The sequence below is a fragment of the Cnephaeus nilssonii genome, assembly GCF_951640355.1.
Source record: "Cnephaeus nilssonii genome assembly, chromosome: 21".
NCBI lineage: Eukaryota > Metazoa > Chordata > Mammalia > Chiroptera > Vespertilionidae > Cnephaeus > Cnephaeus nilssonii.
Genome location: NC_137092.1, coordinates 13,370,528 through 13,393,518, shown reverse-complemented (window position 1 = coordinate 13,393,518; position 22,991 = coordinate 13,370,528). Strand labels below are relative to the sequence as shown.

At 44.7% G+C, this 22,991-nt stretch overlaps 2 protein-coding genes across 2 annotated transcripts; one reads left to right on the top strand and one right to left on the bottom strand.

Annotated features, from left to right (window-relative positions):
* Positions 1 to 9,194: 9,194 nt before the first annotated feature.
* Positions 9,195 to 12,998, top strand: TNFAIP8L2 (TNF alpha induced protein 8 like 2). The gene is made up of 2 exons (XM_079761491.1): positions 9,195 to 10,094; positions 12,433 to 12,998. Exon 2 carries the CDS (start codon positions 12,438 to 12,440, stop codon positions 12,990 to 12,992), a length of 555 nt encoding a protein of 184 aa, XP_079617617.1. The 5' UTR covers positions 9,195 to 10,094; positions 12,433 to 12,437; the 3' UTR covers positions 12,993 to 12,998.
* A 1,459-nt stretch (positions 12,999 to 14,457) lies between these two features.
* On the bottom strand, positions 14,458 to 22,985 carry LYSMD1 (LysM domain containing 1). The gene is made up of 3 exons (XM_079761493.1): positions 22,057 to 22,985; positions 15,012 to 15,364; positions 14,458 to 14,606 (listed from the first exon to the last, which is right to left on the bottom strand). The coding sequence occupies exons 1-3, from the start codon at positions 22,234 to 22,236 to the stop codon at positions 14,468 to 14,470; spliced, it is 672 nt and encodes a 223-aa protein (XP_079617619.1). The 5' UTR covers positions 22,237 to 22,985; the 3' UTR covers positions 14,458 to 14,467.
* Positions 22,986 to 22,991: the final 6 nt, after the last annotated feature.

Genomic DNA, 22,991 nt, shown 5'->3' with positions numbered 1-22,991 from the left:
CTGCATGCACTTAAGGCTTGAGGCCTGGGAAAGGAAGGAGGTCTTCCTAGTCCCTAACATCTCCCCCCCTCCCACCTCTACTGCCACAGCAGGACTAGCTTGGGCACTACTATTAAGCCAGGACCTAAGGAGCCAGGATGTCAGAGTGGCTGGTAGTCAGGCTACTAGTTGATGGAAGAAAACAGGTGAGTCAGGCTAAAGCCAAAAGAGAGATGTGGAGATCAGGACAAACTGACTCAGAGAATCAGAGGAAAAGTGACCAGCTGTCCCAATTCCACATAGCCTCACTGTCCCCAAATACAGGGTTAGTTATGTCCCATCTTTCCTCAGAGAACCCTGGACGTCCCTCCAAACAGCAAAACTGAAAACTGCTCCTTCCCCATCCTCACCTTCCATAAAGATCCTTTGATTCTGGCCCTGGCTGGGATGCTCTAACCAGAGCATCCTCCTGGTATGCCAAGGCTGTGGGTTTGATTTCCCGTCGGGGCACGTACAAGATTCAACCAATGGCCCTAGCCGGTTTGGGTCAGTGGATAGAGCATCGGCCTGCAGACTAAAGGGTCCCAGGTTCGATTCAGGCCAAGGGCACATGCCCGGGTTGTGGGCTCGATCCCCAGTGGGGGATGTGGAGGAGGCAGCTGATCAATGATTCTCTCTCATCATTGATGTGTCTCTCTCTCTGAAATTAATTAAAAATATATTTAAAATATATATATTTAAAAAAAGAATCAATCAATGAATGCATAAATAAATGGAGCAACAAATTGATGTTTCTCTCCCTCTCTCTCTCCCCATTTCCTCTCTCTCTCTCACTCTGTTTAAAATTAAATAAACAAACAAACAAACAAATGACCCTTTGATTCTGGGACTGTCAGTGGGAAGGAAGAATAGGCTACTTCAGACAGCACTGATTGGCTTCCACCTTGGTATTGCCTGCTAAGATTATCCCCTGCGTGGGGGCCGGGACACAAGACAAACGTTCTCAAAATTCCCAGGATAGTGGGTGGCCTGGGAGACATTGGCATTCTTGGGTAGTTTTATCTGAATGAGCACCTCCTTCCTCCATGCCCCCACATCCTCTTCCCTGGACTGAAGGAAAGGAGAGAAGAGTTTGCTACATCTAGCTAGTCTTTACTGGACTGCGATCAGGGTGCAAAGCATCACCAACTGGGCTGAACCTCACTATGAAGAAACAAGAAACATAAACATACATACACTCACACCCACACACAACACAGAAACAGAGACACAGATGGAAGGCCAGGTAAACCAGTGAGATAAAAAGAATCAGAAATAATGGAAAAATACATATACAAGGTTAAATGCCAAGGGTCTTGGGTCTAGGGCAATTCAGTGGCCAGTGGGGCTGTTTTAAAGCCTGGAAAGAGGTTTTGGGAGAAAGACACCTCAAAATATAGAGGTTGAGCCCTAACCGGTCTGGCTCAGTGGATAGAGTGTTGGCCTGCGGACTGAAGGGTCCCAGGTTCGATTCTGGTCAAGGGCATGTACCTTGGTTGCAGGCACATCCCCAGTGAGGGGTATGCAGGAGGCAGCTGATGGATGTTTCTAATTATCTATCTCTCTCCCTTCCTCTCTGTAAAAAATCAATAAAATATAAATTTTTTTAAAAAATTGAAAAAATATAGAGAAAGGTTGAAATCTCCCCAGATCCCAGCACAGGGCTTAAGTACTCAAATATGTGCTCATTGAATAGATTAATGAACGGGGATCAAGGTGTAACTCATTTAAAGTTTTACAGCCCAACTAAAATTTCAATTCAATCCAATAAGTATGAAGTACTTATTTCAGGTACAATTCATCTTGGGATGTGGTCCTGGTCTTTAAGAAAATGGCCATCTATTTGAATTAAAACAAGACTTACCAACCTGGTCAGTGGTGCTCAGTGGTTAGAGTGTCATTCTCGGGTTTGATTCCCGGTCAAGGGCATGTACCTGGATTGCAGGTTCCATCCCCAGCCCTGGTCAGGGCACATGCAGAAGGCAACCAATCAATGTCTCTCTCTCACATGGATGTTCCTCTCTCTTTCTCTCTCTCTCTCTCCCCCTTTCTCCCTTCCATTCTCTCTGAAAAGCAATGGAAAAAAATATCCTCCAGTGAGGATTAATAACAACAACAAAAATACAAACAAAATTTACAGTTAGCCCAGCTGGCATGGCTCAGTGATTGAGCATTGACCTATGAATCAGGAGGTCACCGTTCGATTCCTGGTCAGGGCACCCCGGGTTGTGGGCTCAATCCCCAGTGTGGGGTGTGCAGGAGGCAGCCAATCAATGAGTCTCTCTCATTATTAATGTTTCTATCTCTCTCTCCCTCTTCTTTCCTCTCTGAAATCAATAAAAATATATTTTTAAAAAGACTTACATGTACTAAATGAATAAAAAGCAATACCAAGTCTTAAAAACACAAAACACCCAAAAGTTACATTGAACATAATTCCTAAATGAAAGAAAAGATAATAAAATTTTTTTTGTGATGCCTACAGAAAAAGATGGTGGATACATCTTGGGAAAACCTTGGTAGGAGTTGGGTTGGTGCAAAAGAAAAGAGAAAATGTTCCAAAGAGAAACATAAGCAAAAGCTATTTGGTGAGCACGGGGCCTGAAGCATAGGTAGCAAAAAGTCCTGTCTGACCGATGTGTAAGATACTATTTAGAAGTAGAGGAAAAGGGAAGAGGGAGACAAATTATGGAAGGCTTGATATGCCAAGGTGAGTAGGTTAAAATAATTTGATAGGAATAAGATGTCATTTTAAGTTCTTGAATAAGGGTGTTTGTTACTTGTCAAAATGCTTTATTGTAGCAAGAAGACAGGGAGACCTTCTAGCAAGAAGATAGGAAAGTTCAAGGATGAAGGGAGAGAGACGGTCAGACAAAGATGTTGCCATTGGGATGAAATGGATGAATCTGAGAGTTATTACAAAGGAGAGTTATTTCAAAGTCCAAATGACGCTGTTCCTACTCCCTGGAGTCTTCTGGAGAAAATCACACAGTCCCACAGATTGACTCTTTAATAAATTCAGGATCTCCAAGCTTGGAAAATCACTGTCTGCCAGGCCCTATAACTAGTTATTTCAAACAACTGCCTCTTTTTAAAATATATATATCCTTATTGATTTCAGAGAGGAAGGGAGAGGGAGAGATAGAAACATCAATGATTTGAGAAAATCATTGATCAGCTGCTTCCTGCACACCCCTTACTGGGGATGGAGCCCACAACCTGGGCATCTGCCATTGACTGGAATCGAACCTGAGATCCTTCAGTCCACAGGCCAACACTCTATCTACTGAGCCAAACCAGCTAGGGCAAACAACTGCCTCTTTTTTCAAGAACCTTTCTTCACCATCTCCTTGCTTATCTTAACAGAATCCACAGCCATCTTCAGAGAAAACAGAATAAAATGAGAATTCCACCAACTTTTTGCCCTCTTTACATACACTTAGCTGTGTCCTCACACCTCTCTCATCCATAGATGTAACCCTATTACATGTCCAAGGCTCACCTTTTCACTTTACTGTAAGCTCTGTGTACTTGGGAGCCAGCTATGTCTGTCTTGCTCACCACTGTAGCCTTTGCTTTAGCACAGTGCCTGGCACATAGCAGGTATTAACGATTAACCCATTGGTTGAATAAATCTGTACTCTGTATCTCCTTCTCCTACTTAGGGGCTTTATGCCTCATGTCTTCAAATCCTTTGTCCTTCCTTCCTTTCTTCATTTATTTTTAAATTCTCACCTGAGGACATGGTTAGAGAGGGAGGGAGAGAGAGAGAAACACCAATGTGAGAAAGAAACATCAATCGGTTGCCTTTTGTACATGCCCCAACCAGGGATTGAATCCACAACCCAGGTATGTGCCCTGACTGGGAATCAAACCAGCAACCTTTCGGTGCACAGGATGATGCTCAACCAACTGAACCACTCAAGCCCAGCTCCTTTCTTTATTTTTAAGCACTCCTTTTCTACTGACATTTTCCCCTCAAGTATCTCCCATAATTTAAAAACAAAAATTCTGCCCTGGCTGGTTTGGCTCAGTGGATAGAGCGTCGGCCTGCAGACTGAAAGGTCCCGGGTTCGATTCCGGTCATGGGCATGTGCCTTGGTTGCGGGCGCATCCCCAGTAGGGGGTGTGCAGGAGGCAGCTGATGGATGTTTCTCTCTCATCGATGTTTCTAACTCTCTATCCCTCTCCCTTCCTCTCTGTAAAAAATCAATAAAATATATATTTTTTAAAAATCCTAACATTTTCCTTGATTTTGTCTGTATTTAGCCATCAACTTCTTTCTCCCCATCACAGCTACTCTTTTCTGTACTCATTTTCCCCTTCTCATCCACTTCTCAATCATTTTAGTTTTTGCCCAAATCAATCTACTGAGATTGTTTTCATCAAGGCCACGATTGACCTCCTTGTCACAGGAAATGAACAGCTCTTCTGTCTTCATTCTTTTGCCCTCATTATGTCATTTGAACCTGTTAACAACCACTCCTTCCTTCAAATGCTCTCCCTTTTTTGGCTTCTGGGTCCTTCTTTCTCTTAACAGAGACTAGGGACTTTATTTATATATATATATTAAATGAATGAATGGCTTCACTTCTATTAATATAACCTCTCTCAGCCTTCTCTGACTTCTCCTTAAATGTTGGTGTTTCCTAGGGTCACATCCTTAGTCATCTCTTCTTGCTCTACACATTTCATTCATTGGTCAAGATAATCCACACCAACAGTTTTAATAACTTCTTATGTGCTGCTCACCATAAAATCTAGTTATTCGAGCTGGGTCTTTTGCCTAAGCTTTAAACTACCATATACAATTACTTACTGGATAGTTCCATTTGGATTTTTCATAGGTATTTACCACTTAGTCTAAAGATAGGAAGCTTGACTCTTATCTTTGTATCCCCAGCACTCAGTCATAATGCCTGACAAATAGTACTAGTAAGTAGAGAAAGAAAGAAATGCATCAAAGATCTGAACTACCTCCCGGTGTCAGGCTGAAGTCTTGCCTGACTGCTTCAAATCATAGTGAACTTTCTCTTCCTGAACTGATGTGAGTACTGATCCTAACTATGGTAAAACCTTAGCTGAGCACAGAGGAATGTTCCATTCTGAATATTTCCTCAGATAACTGAAGTTTATCCAATTAAGTGCAAAACATTTTCATTTTAACTGTTTCAAATTAGGGGTTATTTTATTTTTACCAGTATTTTCTTGTTAATCCTCACCCAAGGACAATTTTTCATTGATTTTTAAAAATACATTTTTATTTATTTTAGAGAGGAAGGGAGAGGGAGAGAGAGATAGAAACATTGATGCGAGAGAATCATTGATCAGCTGCCTCCTGCACACCCCCCAATAGGGACAGAGCCCGAAACCTGAGAATGTGCCCTGACCCGGAATCAAACCGTGACCTCCTGGTTCATAGGTCTGCACTCAACCACTGAGTGACACTGGCCAGGCTATTGATTTTTAGAGAGAGTAGAAGGGGGAGAAAGAGAGGGAGAAGAGAGAGAGAGAGAGAGAGAGAGAGAGAGAGAGAGAGAGAGAGAGAGAAACATTGATATGTTTTTTACTGGAAACCCATCTGTGATCCTTTGGTGTGCTGGCCGAAGCTCTAACCACTGAACAAACGGCCAGGGCAAATTAGGGGTTATTTTAAAAGATATTAATTTCCTTTGGGTTATATAGTGGAAAGAGCATGATTAGGAGATATTAAGACCTAGATTGATCTCTGGATTGGTCTGTCATTTGTGAGTGGACACTTTACCTTCCTGCCTATGTCATAGGATCAAATAAGATAATGTAGGTAAAATGCTTTGTAAACAAAGTGGTTCACACATTTAAGATACCATCACTTAGCCCTGGCCAGTGTGCTCAGTGGTTAGAGTGTTGGCCCGAGCACCAAAGGGTGGCGGGTTTGATTCCCGGTCAAGGGCACATACCTGGGTTGCAGAGTTGATCTCTATGTGCGGGATCCAACTAATCGATGTGTCTCTCTCACATCCATGTCTCTCTCTCTTTCCCTCCTTCCCTCTCTCGCTTCCACTCTCTCTAAAAATTAATGGAAGAAATGTCCTTAGGTGAGGATTAATAAAAAAAATATACATAATACCATCATTTAACCAGTTTTTCACTTATTCAGAAGTACTGGGAACTTAATTGTCCAGGAAAACAGTGAGGACTCCAAAGTCTATAATATATGTACTTAATACTGTTTGCTCCTCCTTCACATGGCCAAAATGCTACAATTTTCAATTGTCTACCTTGTTTTCTTAGTCTTCCCTTGCTATTTTTTATTTTATTTTATTTTTATTGATTTTTTACAGAGAGGAAGGGAGAGGGATAGAGAGTTAGAAACATCGATGAGAGAGAAACATCGATCAGCTGCCTCTTGCACACCTCCAACTGGGGATGTGCCCGCAACCACGGTACATGCCCTTGACCAGAATCGAACCTGGGACCTTTCAGTCCGAAAGCCGATGCCTTATCCACTGAGCCAAACCGGTTAGGGCATTCCCTTGCTATTGTAATGCTCATTGTTATCAGTGTTGCTTTTGAAAGCTTCTCTTTACTCTTTTAATTTGCTATTCATTATATGCTGTGGGTTCAGAGATGATTACTAGAAATGGGTATAGATTAAGAGAAAATAAAGACTTCCACATGAGTGAGATAAATGAACATTATTTCATGTGACTGTTGTTATGTCTGGTCGTGTGTGTATGTGTGTGTGTGTGTGTGGTTTGGTTTTTGTTGTTGTTGTTGTTATTGTTAATCCTCACCTGAAGGTATTTTTCCATTGATTCTTAGTGAGAGTGGAAGGGTAGGGGAGGGACAGAGAAAGAGAAACATGTGAGAAAGACACATCAATTGGCTGCCTCCTGAACGCCTTGCACTAGGGATCAAGCCCACAACCCAGGCGTGTGCCCTGACCAGAAATTGAACCAGCGACCTCCTGGTTCATGGGTCAATGCTCAACCACTGAGCCACACCGGCTAGGCCGATCATACATTTCTTTTAATTAAAAAGGACTTTTACTATTCCGATGATTTGAGTAGTGCCACCTACTCTTGTCCCCAGAGTGTGGTGTGGTCAGTCAATTGCTAGAGCAATCAGAATAGAATGCTACCACATTCATTATGAGGTTGAAGTTATTACCTCATCACCTTGTAAAGCAATTATCAGAAAAGGCATAGGCTTGAGAGTCATACAAAGTCCTCAGTCTGCCATTTATTAGCCCTCTAATTTGGAGACAGGTTATTTAACCTCTTTAAGCCTCAGTCTTTTTCATTAGTAAGAAGGATATCTCCACATTTAATTCATATGGGTATCAGAGGATTAAATGAGATATTTACATAACATCTAGCAAAGTTCAACCAATAAATGCTAGTTCCCATTCTCTCCTCTCACCTCCCTCCTCTGAACTCTTAGTCCATTCTCTTCCATCTGCCCCCACACCTTGCTCCATATGCATTCCCTCTCCTTTGCATTTTCTAAGCCTCCCTCTCTCCTGCTCCCTCCTCTCCACCTACAAAGGTCCTCAACTCTCAGCTAAAACTAGTTCTTCTCTCAGTCCAGCTTCCATCCCCTTAAGCTACCTTTCCATTTCTCTTCATCCCTTTACCACCACACTCCTTAAAGGAGTTCACACTCCCCATCCAGGCTGTATCAAGGACCCTCAGCTCTGGACCCTGGGCTCAGAGAGGCAGGAGTGAAAAAGAAGTCAAGACCCCGGCCACTGTCTCCAAGGAGGAAGACCAATGTTTTGGGAGTCAGTATGCTGACTGCCTCAACTTCTGAACTTCAATTTACTCTTTAACTTTTCACAATCAGCTAACTTCCTGATTCTTCCCCTTCTTCAAGAACTCCTTTCTGGGAAAATCACCAAATCCCAAGGTCTCTCATAGAACTCATCCTGTGCTTAAGCAAGCTATACCATTGATCACTTCTTTTCCAGCATACCCCTTTCTCAGCTAAAAGTTTATTGAAGCCTCTAACCCAGTGGTCGGCAAACTCATTAGTCAACAGAGCCAAATATCAACAGGACAATGATTGAAATTTCTTTTGAGAGCCAAATTTTTTAAACTTAAACTTCTTCTAATGCCACTTCTTCAAAATAGACTCGCCCAGGCCATGGTATTTTGTGGAAGAGCCACACTCAAGGGGCCAAAGAGCCGCATGTGGCTCGCGAGCCACAGTTTGCCGACCACGGCTCTAACCCAATCCCACTGAGCTAATGATTTCATTTCCCTGATTGAAAATCTGTAATGCCTCTCTACTGCCTATGGGAAAAGTCTGAAGTCTTGGGCAAGTGCTTTAAGACCTTCCATAATCTGGTCTTTTTCCTTCTTCATGTCTCTCTCAAAACCTATGCTCCAAGCATACAGAATAAATCACCGCTTCCTGAGTATGCCTCATGTTATCTTTACCTGGTATTTGCTGTATGACTTATACTTATCCCCACCATCTGGGAAGCACTTCTTCCTCATATCTGCCTATTAAATAGCATCCCTCCTTCTAAGTCTGCTTCTTTTGCCCTATAAAAAATACCCTAAATTTCTCTTTACTCTCATAATTTCTTACTGATTTGAGAGAAAGGAAGAGAGTGAGAGAAATTTCTTGTTCCACTTATTTATGCATTTGTTGATTGCTTCTTGTATGTGATCGAACCTGCAACCTTGGCATATTGGGACAATGCTCTAACCAACTGAGCTACATGACTAGGGCTGTATGATTTTTTTTTTTTTTTAACAGAAAGGAAGGGAGAGGGATAGAGTTAGAAACATCGATGAGAGAGAAACATTGATCAGCTGCCTCCTGCACACTCCCCACTGGGGATATGCCTGCAACCAAGGTACATGCCCTTGACTGGAATTGAACCTGGGACCCTTCAGTCTACAGGCCGACGCTCTATCCACTGAGCCAAACCGGTTAGGGATGGCTGCATGATTTTTGATGGTAAATAGTTTTGCCTCATTTAGGAACTCTGACTTCCCTTCATTTAAAAAAATATATTTTTATTGATTTCAGAGAGGGAGAGGGAGCGATAGAAACATCAATGATGGGAAAGAATCATTGACTGGGTGCCTCCTCCACGCCCCACACTGGGGATCAAGCCTGCAACCCAGGCCTGTGCCCTGACCTGGAATCAAACAGTGACCTCCTGCTTCATGGGTCAATGCTCAACCACTGAGCAATGCCGGCTGGGCCCTTCATTTTAAAAATTTCTTCAGCAGCTACAAAGGACATGGTAGGCTTGTTTCTTCCAGTGGTTCAATCCTGTGCTGACACCTGCTGGTCAGATCTGGTTTGGCAGCCCTGGCCCTAGCACCTTCCTCTCAAGTATTAAGGGTGGGGACAGTCTGTGCCAGACGCTGGAAGCGTATGCTCAAGATAACATTGCTCCTCGGTTCCACCCAGGAACACACTCAAGTCTGTTGGTCTCTGGCTTACCTCTGGAATCTCCAGCTTAAGTTCAGTTCAATCTTCAGAACATTCTCCATTGACCACACACCCCAGCCATTTGTACAAGATTTCAAGGAATTGGGCAGCAAGCAAAGAAACAAGTGAACAATTTGAGAACAGGGTTTATGTAATCCCTCCTTATCACCTCAAAGAATCAAGACTAGCCAGTTTGGCTCTGTGGATAGAGCATCGGTTTGCAGGTTGAAGGGTTCCAGGTTTGATTCTGGTCAAGGGCACATGCTTGAGTTGTGGGCTTGATCCCAAGTGTGGGGACATGCAGGAGGCAGCCAATCAAAGATTATCTCTCATCATTGATGTTTCCATCTCTTTCTCCCTTCTTCTCTAAAATCAATAAAAATATATTAGAAAAAAACAAACAAGAATCAAGACTATTTCCTACAGAGTGCTATTCCTTTTGACCTATGTCACACTTCTAGGAGGCTCTTGGGCCATAAACTTTCTTGGTGACTGTATGAAGAACCGGAGGTTGAGCCGAGAGTAGGTAGGCGGGGCTTGAGGGGTGGGGCCAGGCCAAAGGGCCTCTCACTTTGGAGCTTCTCCATTCAGTCAGCTCTTCCGGAACATCCAAGGCAAGACTGGCACCCAGTGCACAGCAGGTGAGGGACTGGCAATGACTGGCAAGGGACTGGTAGGCTTTGGGGGGTGAAGGTGACAGAAGAGTCCTGGCTCTGTCAGCCTGATCTTTCCAGATTGTGAGACTAACCCGATAGTATTCTTGGGTCTTCAGGGGAGGGGTCCCGCTCAGTTTTCCCTGGGGCAAGACAGACATGGTTTGGGATGGTTTGGGGCAGGGCTGAGGCCTGGGAGTGGAGGTGTGTGTGTCTGACAGAGTACTGAGAGATGCAAGGCAATCTTGGGAGACATGGAGGTAAATGTAAGGGCCAGAGGAAGAGCATGGCCGGAGGATCATAGGGCAGGTCCCAGGCAAGAGAAAAAGTGAGACAGAAACAGGGAGAGAGGGAGAGGACAGTGGACCAAATGTGAGATGGCAACGGGGGCAACTGAGAGCTGGGTAACAGGAAGGCCAAGGAGGAAGGAAGGCCCAAATGGAGCAATCTACTCTCCCGGCCGCGGAACATGGTTCAGAAAACCCCCAACAAAGGCAGGAACAAAGCGAGGTTCCAGGTTCCCCTTGGACTAACTCGGCTGGGAAGGACCCCCCACCCCCTAGGTACCCATCTTGCCTGACTCTTCAGACTCCCATATTGGTTTGGGGGAGAGGGTGAGGCTGCTCCTCACTGCGGTCACAGCCACATCCTGCAGAACAGGGGAGGGGGAAGTAAGAAGCAAAACAACCAGAACAACCATAGGCAAAGACCATGGCGAGAGCACCCTGGACATTTGCAGCTGATGGGTCACCGGAGGGTCCCAGCTCGGGCCCAGCAGAAGACTTAGACCTCTAGTACTGCCTGCCCCGCTGAGATGCTTGCTTCTCATGCTTCCTCGGTGTGCTTCAACAGCCTTGACAGTATTCCAGGGGAGGAATTTTCTTTGTATTATTATTTTTTAATATATTTTATTGATTTTTTACAGAGAGGAAGGGAGAGGGATAGAGAGTTAGAAACATCAATGAGCCGAAACCGGTTTGGCTCAGTGGATAGAGCGTCGGCCTGCGGACTGAAGGGTACCGGGTTCGATTCCGGTCAAGGGCATGTGCCTTGGTTGCAGGCACATCCCCAGTGGGAGGTGTGCAGGAGGCAGCTGATCGATGTTTCTCTCTCATCGATGTTTCTAACTCTCTCTTCCTCTCCCTTCCTCTCTGTAAAAAAAATCAATAAAATATATTAGAAAAAAAAGAAACATCAATGAGAGATGAACATTGATTAGCTGCCTTCTGCACACCTCCCACTGGGGATGTGCCCGCAACCAAGGTACATGCCCTTGACCGGAATCGAACCTAGGACCCTTCAGGCCAAAGGGCAACGCTCTATCCACTGAGCCAAACCGGTTAGGGAATGGATTATTTGGTTTGAAGCCCCCTTTTATCATTTGCTAGTGACTTTGGCCAAGTTGCTTAATTTCACTTAGCTTCAGTTTTCTCATTGTAAAATGGGGATGTCTATCTTACAAAGGGTTGGGAAGACTGAGATAATTCACATAAAGCACTTGGCACATAGTAGGTTCTCAATACATGTTAGTTATTATTTTTATCAAGACTCCTGGGGCCCCATATTTCTCACTTATTTAAAGGCAGTATATCACACTGGTTGACATGGGCTTTTGAAGTCAGAGAAACAGTAGTGTTTGACCTTGGGTAAATGATTTAATTAAGCCTCCGTTTGTTCAGCTATAAACAAGGATAGAAATACCTACACCTCACAGATATATGGCACATGGTCAGTGTCCAAAATGGTAGCTGGGAGAATTCTTTGCCAGGTAAGCCTTACCTTCTCCACTGTAGCAGAAATAGCCTGCTTCTCCTTAAAACTTAACTTGAGGTGGGCTAACCTCGTGTGCGCGCCCTCATTCCTCCAGCCAAAGCTATTCTGCTCCTCTAGGCTGCCTTAGAGATCAAGATTTCTTACAGCCCTGGCTGGTTTGGCTCAGTGGATAGTGTATCAGCCTGCGGACTGAAGGGTCCCGGGTTCGATTCCAGTCAAGGGCACATGCCTGGGTTGTGGACTCGATCCCCAGTCTGGGGTGTGCAGGGAGTAGCCTATCAATGATTCTTTCTCATCATTGATGTTTCTATCTCTCCCCCTCTCTGAAATCAATAAAAATATATTTAAAAACAAAAAAAATATTTCTTACAGTAGTAAAGAAAAAAATAGGAACAAGGCATGGGGGGGAGGGGGAATCTGACCAGCAAAGATGCTGATGAGATAGAAACCAAACAAGAGACAGAAAGGGGAAAGGCTATTTCTCTCTTTCTAAGGAAGCCTGTGGCCTGTCTTCTGACTGACCGCATACCCCCGCCCCCACCTCCTTCTCCAGGAGCCATGGAGTCCTTCAGCTCAAAGAGTCTGGCACTGCAAGCGGAGAAGAAGCTACTGAGTAAGATGGCAGGTCGGTCTGTGGCTCATCTCTTCATCGACGAGACAAGCAGCGAGGTGCTAGATGAGCTCTACCGTGTGTCCAAAGAGTACACGCAAAGCCGGCCCCAGGCCCAGCGGGTCATCAAGGACCTCATCAAGGTGGCCGTCAAGGTGGCCGTGCTGCACCGCAGTGGGTGCTTTGGCCCCAGTGAGCTGGCCCTGGCTGCCAGCTTTCGCCAAAAACTGCGGCAGGGCGCCATGACGGCGCTCAGCTTTGGTGAGGTGGACTTCACTTTCGAGGCCGCGGTGCTGGCCAGCCTGCTGACCGAGTGCCGGGACATACTGCTGGCGCTGGTGCAGCACCACCTCACGCCCAAGTCACACGGCCGCATCCGCCACGTGTTCGATCACTTCTCTGACCCAGGCCTGCTCACGGCCCTCTACGGGCCTGACTTCACTCAGCACCTCGGCAAGATCTGTGATGGGCTCAGGAAGCTGCTGGATGAGGGAAAACTCTGAACCCAGCACATTCCACCTTGATCTTGACTAAAGGGCTGGCTGAGGACGCAACAGACAGTGAATGGGCTTTCTAACTCTGCTCATCTGCGCTAACGCTTTTCAGTCCTCAGGCTTCAGTCTTCCTCAAGAGTGCTTTGGCCTCCAACCCCCACCCCCAAACGACTGGAGGAGAAGCAATGGGGCCTCTCTCCCACTCCAGCCCCCGGGCAGGAAACACAGCTGCCTGAAAAGAGGAAGTGAAATTTGGATCTATTTCCTCCATAAGGGATGTTTGAAACAGGGAAGCCCCTTCCCCTGGGAACCCCTCTGGGGACACTAAAGACAGAGGGGGGAGGGGTCGCTTTGAGACATCCTAGACCTGCAGTTCTAGGCAGAGCCAGGACAGACACCAGAGGCTCTGTTCCAGAGTACAGGAAGAGGGCAGGGGAGTCTCACAGGGGAAATAAAACTACTGAAACATGCACAGGGCTCAGTGTTTAATCTCTCCAGTTTCAGTTTCTTGTATCTTATGATCATCAGGATGGTATATAAACACCACTTATCTCACCACTCGCCTTTCCCCCCAGGAGACTCAGGCGTATTTCAGTATCATTGGGGCTCCCTTGCTTACGTCTGTTTAAAAACTGTACCACAGATCAGTGCTACAAATTGCAAATAAATATTCAGTGAGGAGCAAGGCATACAGCGACAGGCTCTGATGGGGAGGGATTATAACAAATAGGAACTGTCTGTTATACTCCCACAACTGTTCTCCTCTTCGAACTCCAAGGCAATTCTTCCATCCCTTAGCCGCACACAGGCTGAATAGAGGTGCAGGTTAGAAGGTGAATTGAATAGTTCCGGTACCTACATCACTGTTTTTTTCCTCAGAGAGAGTTGTGAAAGAGTTGTAGTGAACTGGTTAGTCAAGACTAAACCCAGATTCTTTACTTTGAGGGTCAGATCACTGATTGCCCCATCCTCAATAACATGCTTGGCTAAAAAGGTGGGCAGCCAGCAGCTACTGGCTCACTGTTCCTGGGTTTCCCTCACACCATGGCTATAAAAATCCCATTTTTCAGCTAAGAGTGGGAAAGAACAAAATACAGCAAATAAATATTACTTCGGTATAGCACCAAATAAATTAGGTAACATAGTTGGAGATGGGGAAGAAGTTAGGGCCTGAGGGAGTCACCCGCCTCCTGTTCTAAGGCCAAGGAATGGTGAAAGGGAAAGGCAGCAGGGATGTAAAAAGAACCTTTGAATCTAAAGGACAACTCTAGATTCAACCCAAGAACTGAGAAGGGGTCTATTCCCCACCCCCTACTCTTGCCAATAAAACTGCCTCAGGCCAAGGAGCTCTTGATGAGACATGAGGCTGGGCGGGAGGGAGGGAGGTGGGCTGGGAAGCCATGTTCTTGAGCCTCACCTCAGGCTCCTCTCCCCCTCAAGTTGCTCCTTCACCATCTTGCTTCTCTCAATCAGTTCCGGAGACATCAGAGTTTGAAGATTTCATCCTCCTGGTCCCGAAGTGTCTGGATTCGAGAGGTGCGGGTCAGTGGCACGGGACCTAGGACTGCTCGCTGCTGCATCCGAGGGGAGCTGCGGTGATGACCTGACTCCTCCCCGGGTACCCTGCAAACGAGGAAAGGGGAGAAAGAGTGACAGGTCCAGGGAAGAACCTGAGAATAGGCCAAGTGATGAGGTACGTGGGAAGCTGTGCTTTCCTAATACTTCCAAGCTGGTCTAGATGGAGTCTCAATGCCTTCTGGATAAATCCTACTCCTACTGCTCCTTCATGGATCATCAACGCAGTAAGAACAGTCAACTATTTTACTCCAGTGAGAACACAAAACCTTTCCCACTGCCTCTGCCCATGCCAGCAGCCATCGGCTCTGCTCATTGTCTTGGGGCCACTGGAGGGAAGGATTCCCCTTGCTTCGGCGGGCACTGTGCTTCCTTCCTTGTGTATCAGGTAAGGTAAGGCTAGAGGAGCGGAGAAGTCTGTGAAGGGGCTTAAAAGGAACCATTCAGACTCACCCACTTTCCCCTTTTCTCAGCTTCCGGGCAGCAGCCTTCTTTGACAGGCTGATCTGTGAATCAAGCTTCTTAAGGAAATCAGAGGCAGAGAGGTCATGGATGGGAGTGGGGGGTTCCTGGCCAGGTGTGGAAAGGACTTCGCCATTGGCCCGTCCTGAACCTGTCTCCTGTTTCTTCCTCTCAGCTGAGTGTGGCCAAACTTCAGCCTTACTTGGCTGCATCTCTTCCTCTTCCTCAGAATCCAAACCATTGAACAGGTCTCTGGGCTCTGTCAGGATGGGGATGTAGAGGGTTTTCTTCAGGAAGATGGAGTCATTAGTATAAAGGCGGTTTGCACGTTTAATCTGTTCCATCTTAAAAAAAATAGTCACCACAATTAATGACAGTAATAAAGATAAATGTTATATTTGTATAGCATTTAATGCCTTTAAAAGTGATTGTGTAGCCGTGGCGGGTGTGGCTCAGTTGGTTGGAGGGTCACAGGTTCAATCCCCGGTCGGGGCACATACAGTAGGCAGCCCATCAATGTTTCTCTCACACCAACGTTTCTCTCCCCACTTCTCCTCCTCTCCCTTCCTCTCTCTCTAAAATCAATGAAAAACATATTCTCGGGAAAGGATTACATATATTTTTTGGTGCACAGGATGGCACTCCAAGTCTTATCTCTTATCAAGAGACCCTATAGCAACCAAGCTAAAGTACAAGGGGCTGATCTTAGTCCCATTTTATTGATCAGTGGTTTTCATGCCTTTTGGTCATTGGACCCCTTTTTTTAAAATATATTTTTATTGATTTCAGAGAGGAAGGAAGAGGGAGAGAGAGATAGAAACATCAATGATGAGAGAGAATCACCGGTTGGCTGCCTCCTGCACGCACCCCACTGGGGACCGAGCCCGCAACCAGGCATGTGCCCCCGACCGGAATTGATCCTGGGACCCTTCAGTCCAAAGGCCGCCGCTCCATCCACCGAGCCAGACCAGCTAGGGCTCATTGGACCCTTTTACATTTTTAAAAATTATTGAGGAAAGCCCTGCCTGAGTGGCTCTGTTGGCTGGAGCATCGTCCTGTTCACCAAAATGTTGCGGGTTCAATTTCAGGTCAGGGAACATACCTAGGTTGCGAGTTCAACCCTGGATTGGGGCGCATACCGGACGCAGTCCATCAGTGTTTCTCTCTCTCCCTCAATAAATATATCCTTGGGTGAGGATTTAAAAAAATTATTGAGGAAAAAAGCTTTTCTTTATGTGGATGATAGCTATCAATATTTAAGGTATTTTAAATTAAAACTGAAAAAGTTTATGCCCTAGCAGGTTTGGCTCAGTGGATAGAGCATCAGCTTGTGGACTGAAGGGTCCCAGGTTCAATTCCGGTCAAGGGCACGTACCTCGGTTGCAGGATCCTGGCCCTGGTTGGGGGCATATGGGAGGCAACCAATTGATGTGTCTTTCTCACATCAGTGTTTCTCTTTGTCTCTCCCTTCCCTTCCACTCTCTAAAAAGAAAAACTGAAAACATTTAAGAACATGTATTTATTTAAAAATAATAAATCCATTACATGTTAACATAAATATTTTAAGAAAAATAACTATATTTTCCAAAACAACAAAAATGTTGAAGGAGAGGCACTGTTTTACATTTTTGCAAATCACCTTAATATCTGATTTAATAGAATACAACAGGATTCTCATATCTGTCTCTACATTCAATCTCTTTAAATATCACATGATGTAGCCTCTTTTTTTTAACTCAGTTTTTAAATTTAATTAAAACTGTATCTCAACAGTTTCAGCTAGTTGTAGATACTGTTCCTAGCTGATTACAATAAAATGAAATTCCCCTGATTCACATGTGATGTAACCTCTTGAAAACGTACACTCATGAGAATGAGAATGAAAAAGGCAAATAAAATCTCATTATTACTATGAAAACAGTTTTGACCTTGTGGATCCCTGAAGGGTTTCAGGGACCCCTAGGGGTCCCTGGATCTCACTTTGAGAACTTCTATTAAAGATGAAGGAACTGAGGCTCAGGGAGATTAAGTTACTTGCCTAAGATTATCTAGAAAGCTAATGACAGAGCTAGGGCCCTTTTACTCCTTCTGGGACTATTCCACACTACAATATTAATTTCCCTGACCAAATATTTACTTAGTACCTACTTATTTATCACTGAACATGGTGACTGGCATCACCCTCTATCTGCCTCCCAAGATAGAAATATCAATGTCACCCTTAATTCATACTTTTCTTTCATCACCCATACCCACGTGGTCAACAAAAGTGCTGCAAAACTCTCTCATATCTGGTCTAATCTTCAGTCTTCTGCCATCACTTTAGAACAACTCTTAATACTTCTCATCTGAGTACTGAAAGTTTAATTGGTCTTTCTACTCATCCTTCACCTTGCTGACATCTATCTTTCTTCTTCTTTTTTTTTTTTAAGAGAGGGTGGAAGGGAGAGACAGAAATATCAATGTGAGAGAGATACATCGATGGGTTGCCTCCCACAGGTGCCTCCACCAGGGATCAGGTATGTGCCCTGACTGGGAATCAAACCAGAGACCTTCTGGTGCACAGGATGGCACTCCAATCAACAGAGCCACATCAGCCAGGGCGAATCTATCTTTCTCAAAAAATTAATCTGATAAATTCATTACCCTACTTATAAACTTCCTCTGGCTCCTCATTGGCTCAGTTAAAATACAAATTAGCATTCAAGGGCATCCTCAATCTAGCCCCCATAACATCTAGCTTCATCTCTCTTCTTCTGCCACCTATATATTTTGCCATCCTGAACTTCTCATTTTTCTTTGAATCCTATATAATAAAGAGCTAATAAGCTAATTAGACCAGATGGCGGAACGACCTTCCAGAACAACCAGTGGGCAAGGCCACAAGGCAGCCGGGGCTGCGAGGGCCGAGCCCCTAGCACGTTTCGTGTATCAGGCCTTTAGTATATCATGATCTTTCACACTTTTGTGTCTTTATCTGCCTGAAAGGCTTCTCCACTATCCCCTTCTCTGCCTGAAAAATTTCTACTTATCAACTCTCACTTCCTTTGCATTACCTTCCTTAGGGCTCCCATACTGTAAGTATTGTTGTAATAATGCCTGCCCTATTATATTGTTATTCACCTCTTTGCATATTGCTCAAACTCTGTGAGTCCTTTAAAGGTAGGAATGGTGACTTGCTGTCTCTGTATCTCTAAGGTGCTCCTCAACATCACATAAACTTGGCACACAGCAGAGGCTCATTAATGCTTTATGATTAAACAAACTAGATCATAAAATAGAGAAATCACAGATACAGTAAGTCAGTATTTTATCATCAGAGGCCAGGCAGCCAGTTGTACTAAAAATTCATCCCATATTGGCATCAGTTTAGGAAATCATATTTCTCATGTCTGTCAAATATCTAAGCTGTTTCCACCCTGGGGGAAAACTATTATAAAAACTTGACTAATAAAATCTTATGCTATGATGTGCTTAAAAATAAAACCAGATTAATCTGAACAATAAAAAAAGTTAAAATTGGCTTACAGTTCTGTACTTTTACTTTGCCAAGTGCTTTGATGACATTAATTTTTAAAAAAATATTTTTATTTATTTCAGAGAGGAAGAGATAGAAATATCAATGATGAGAAGAAAAAAAAAGAAATATCAATGATGAGAGAGATTCATTTATCAGCTGCCTCCTGCATGCCCCCTACTGGGTATCAAGCCCGCAACCTGGGCATAATAATCAATATATTTTAAAAAACAAAAACAAAAGAACGGAATATGTCCTCGTATATGGTACTTTTAGGAAATAACAAAGGCCACAGAAAATTTACAGTAATATAATATCTTAGAGCTAGAAGGGACCTATGATATTATTTAGAAAAAATAAAAATTAATAGCATCAGCTCAACTGGTGTGGCTCAGTGGCTGAGCATCAACCTATGACCCAGGAGATCAAGATTCGATTCCCAGTCAGGGCACATGATGGCTCAGGACTCCTCTGGGCCGGGTAACATATGCCATTATTTTTTATTTTATTAAAAAATATATATCTTTTTTATTGATTTCAGAGAGGAAGGGAGAGGGAGAGAGAGAGAGAAACATCAATGGTAAGAAAGAATTATTGATAGGCTGCCTCCCGCATATCCCACACTGAGGATCGAGCCCACAACCCAGGCATGTGCCCTGAACTGTAACCTGCTGGTTCATAGGTCAATGCTCAATCACTGAGCCATGAGCCATTCTTAAAAATGGATGTAACCACCCAGCTGGCATGGCTCAGTGGTTGAGCATTGACCTATGAACCAGGAGGTCATGGTTCGATTCCCGGTCAGGGCACAAGCCCAGGTTTTGGGCTCGATTCCCCAGTGTGGGGTGTGTAAGTGGCAGCCGATAGAAGATTCTCTCTCATCATTGATGTTTCTATCTCTCTCTCTTCCTTTCTGAAATCAATACAAATATATTAAAAAAAAAAAAAAAGGATGCAGCCAAGGCCAAAGCCCAGAGGAGTCCTAAGCCATCAAAGCCAGTCTTTTCAAGCTAGAAAGGCCATTAGAATCTACTTAGTTTAACAGAGCAGTACAGAGTGAGCGTTTTGGAATGAGAGACCCCAGTCCTAATTCTAGCTCTACTCATTAGACTAACTGTGTAATCTATGGCAAGTTATCTCCCTAAGCCTCAGTTTCCTTGTCTTTAAATGGAAATAGTTACACCTATCTACTTAATAAAGTCTTATGACGATCATACAAGATAACTTTTAAAGGTTGGTACATACTACATGTTCTTTACATGATACAGTACATAGGTAACAACTTAGTTGATTATCATTATTATTTTCTTAATATATTTTATTGATTTTTTACAGAGAGGAAGGGAGAGGGATAGAGAGTTAGAAACATCAATGGAAGAGAAACATCAATTAGCTGCCTCCTGCACACCCCCTACTGGGGATGTGCTTGCAACCAAGGTACATGCCCATGACCGGAATCGAACTTGGGACCCTTAAGTCCGCAGGCCGACGCTCTATCCACTGAGCCAAACTGGTTAGAGCTGATTATCATTATTTAATACATCTTCCTCATTTTACAAATGGTGAGGAAACTGAGGACCCAGACAGAGGAAGTGACTTATGCAGTCACTCAGCTAGTAAGCAGCAGAATGAGGCCAGAACCTGGACTTCTTCAGTAGACTAAAAGGCTTTTCTGAACTCAAAAAGGTACAGGCCTGTAAGAAAACCTCAATAAATAAATAATTGTTGATAACAATAGTGGCACAGTTCCCCTCTCTGCACAGCTTCTGCGTCTTTGATGGTAGAGAGGGGCTGCTCAGTACTTTCATATCGACTTCCTTTGTTTAGACCATGATGTCTACTCGAAATGTTCACTTTCCTGAACTCCCAGTCTCCACATGTGGAAATCTTAGCCATACTTTCATTTATTAAAAAACAATCTGCCTGGCTGGTGTGGCTCAGTGGTTGAGCATTGACCCATGTACCAAGAGGTGGCCGGTTTGATTCCTGGTCAGGGCACATGCCCGGGTTGTGGGCTCTATCCCTGGTAGGGTGTGTGCAGGAGGCAGCCAATTGATGTTTCTCTCTCATCGATATTTCTCTCTCTCTTTCCATCTCCCTTCCTCTCTCTCTCTCTCTCTAAAGTCAATAAAAACATCAAACAAATAAACAAAAAACAATCTATTAAGCTTTATGTGTTGGGGACTGTGCCAGATAGAGATATAAAACTGAAAGAAGGCCCTGGCTGGGTAACTCAGTTGGTTAGAGCATCATCTCGATACACCAAAGTCATGGGTTCAAACCCAGTCAGGGCACATAAAACAATCAACCAATGAATGCATAAATAAGTGGAACAACAAAATTGATGTTTTTCTCTCTCTCTCTCCTTTCCTCTCTCTCTCTAAAACAAACAAATAAACAATTTTTTTGAAGGAAAAATCATTCTTAAAGGTGAATGTAGGCTATTGGAAAGAAAAAGATGTAAAAGATATAAACAATTGGATTACGTGGGTTTGTAAAGAGAAGCATAGAGGAAGGAATTTGTAAGTCTTTCAAGGCCTTTCATGATGGCTCCCTTGAAATCTGCACTGATGTCTTACTCCCTTCCAGATAAAATTTTTTTTCTAATTTTCCATCCTTTGTTAATACCTTTATTTTATTATTTTTATTTTTATTTATTTTTTGTTAATACCTTTACAAACTCACTACATTCTCATCTACTATCATTATTTGTCCCTGTTCATTTCTCACTAGACTGTAAATTATATGAGGGCAACAACTATACATTTTATTTATGTTTGTACCTCCCAGAATGGCTACCAGAGTGCTTTAAACCTACCAAGCATAAAAATGTTGCCTAAATTCAACAGGATGTGGAAAAATAATAAAACCCTCATCAACTTTAGTGCAGTGTATTTTTACACCTGTCGTATATATCCTATGCATGACCTGAAATGCTTGGTGTAGAGAGTACCTTGGAAAGAAGAAGGTAGAGCACTGAGGAGGAAAAAAGAACAAGGAGAGATTGGCACTTTAGGAACTTAGAACTAAAAACCAGCTCTCCACGATTTGCTGTAAATTTTTAATCACTCTCAAAGAGTTTCTATCAGACTCTGTAATCAGACAGAAGTTTGAATTTCCACTCTAATGCTCATTCGTTCTCTGACCTTAGTCCAACTGGTGAACCAATCTAAGCCTCAGTTTCTTCATCTGTGAAAAGGGGACAACAGCTGTCCGCTCACAGGGATGTGAGGCTCAAATGGGCTAATGTATATAAGGCCCCTGGCATGATGACTCGCACAATAAGAGGGAGCTGCTCCTCTCCGCTAAGATAGTGTGGACAGGATTTGTCCCAACCAGACAGTGCAAATGGGAAAACAAACAAAAACTCAAAGGTGGACCAGGCAACACAACGCAACACAACACAACACAACACAATTAGGGAAATTTCAGAGGAAATAGCCTAGAAGGGCCACTACATTGTCCTGAGGAATAAATCTCTTCCGACTGGCTGTCCAGTCCCAATCCTGGAAGACTCACCGTCACCCCGTATTTGAGTGCCAGTCCAGCCAGGGTGTCTCCGGGCGCCAGCTGATGCTCCAGGCGTCTCTCCCTCACCGGGGAGCAGGTAGACTGCACCAGGCTTCCGTAAGAACGAGCCCGGCTCCCTTGAAGCAGCCCTGACCCCCCGAGGGGGTCCTGTCTAGAGGGAGACGCCATCTCCTCCACCTGCCGGCAGCTGGGGTTGCAACTGCCGGACGGACGCCCGGCTAAGTGACCGACAGTGACAGGCCCGGGGACTGGGCACGGATAACCAGGAGGTCCCTTTCCCTTTCTGTCTTCTCTCCCGGGTCACCCGTCTCCCTGGCACGACGCACCCCGCTCCACTGCCGCTTACCCTCCCTCCAGGCGCCTTTCCCACAGATCTGTACTCTCGCGTACTCAGTCTCTGAGTCTCTCTCCTTACACGCCCCTCCGACTTTCGACCCTCCACAAATCGCGACGTTGACCTTTGACCCTTGACCCCTAGGCACTTTCCTCCATGTTCCGGTCAGTTTGCCTCCAGGTCTGGCAGCCCGTTCTCCGGGGGGCCCCTGATACCCCGGCTCCGCCCCCGTCTCTAGGTTGGTCCGCTAGGGTCGGGGACAAATCAGGCCCCCCAGGTGGGCTGTCGCCGCCGCCGACAAAGCGCGTGATGACTGGGAGAGTTTGGAGGACACTTTACACCTCAGAGATCCCCAAAGGCCCACTCCGCATCAGGTGAGCCACCCCCTCAAATTCGGGCTCCACATCTATCTCTCCCAATGCCTCGAATACGACCAGATGCAAGGGCCCGGACCCAGCTGGAAGGCAAGCTCTTGGACAAAAGACTTCATTTCCCAAAAGGCTCCGCGTCTGCGGGCTGGCAGGGGACCGTCGGAAATGCGGTGCCCCTCGGTGGGCTGGAGGCGGGCTTTCGGGATCGCGCAGTGCGT

Excerpts from the sequence above, each read along its gene's own strand:
- TNFAIP8L2 (XM_079761491.1), top strand. The coding sequence starts at position 12,438 with ATGGAGTCCTTCAGCTCAAAGAGTCTGGCACTGCAAGCGGAGAAGAAG.
- LYSMD1 (XM_079761493.1), bottom strand. The coding sequence starts at position 22,236 with ATGGCGTCTCCCTCTAGACAGGACCCCCTCGGGGGGTCAGGGCTGCTT. Across the intron at positions 15,365-22,056 it reads CACTCAAATACGGGGTGACG|ATGGAACAGATTAAACGTGC; the intron begins GTGAGTCTTCCA and ends ATTTTTTTTAAG. Across the intron at positions 14,607-15,011 it reads CTGAGAAAAGGGGAAAGTGG|GGTACCCGGGGAGGAGTCAG; the intron begins GTGAGTCTGAAT and ends CCTCGTTTGCAG.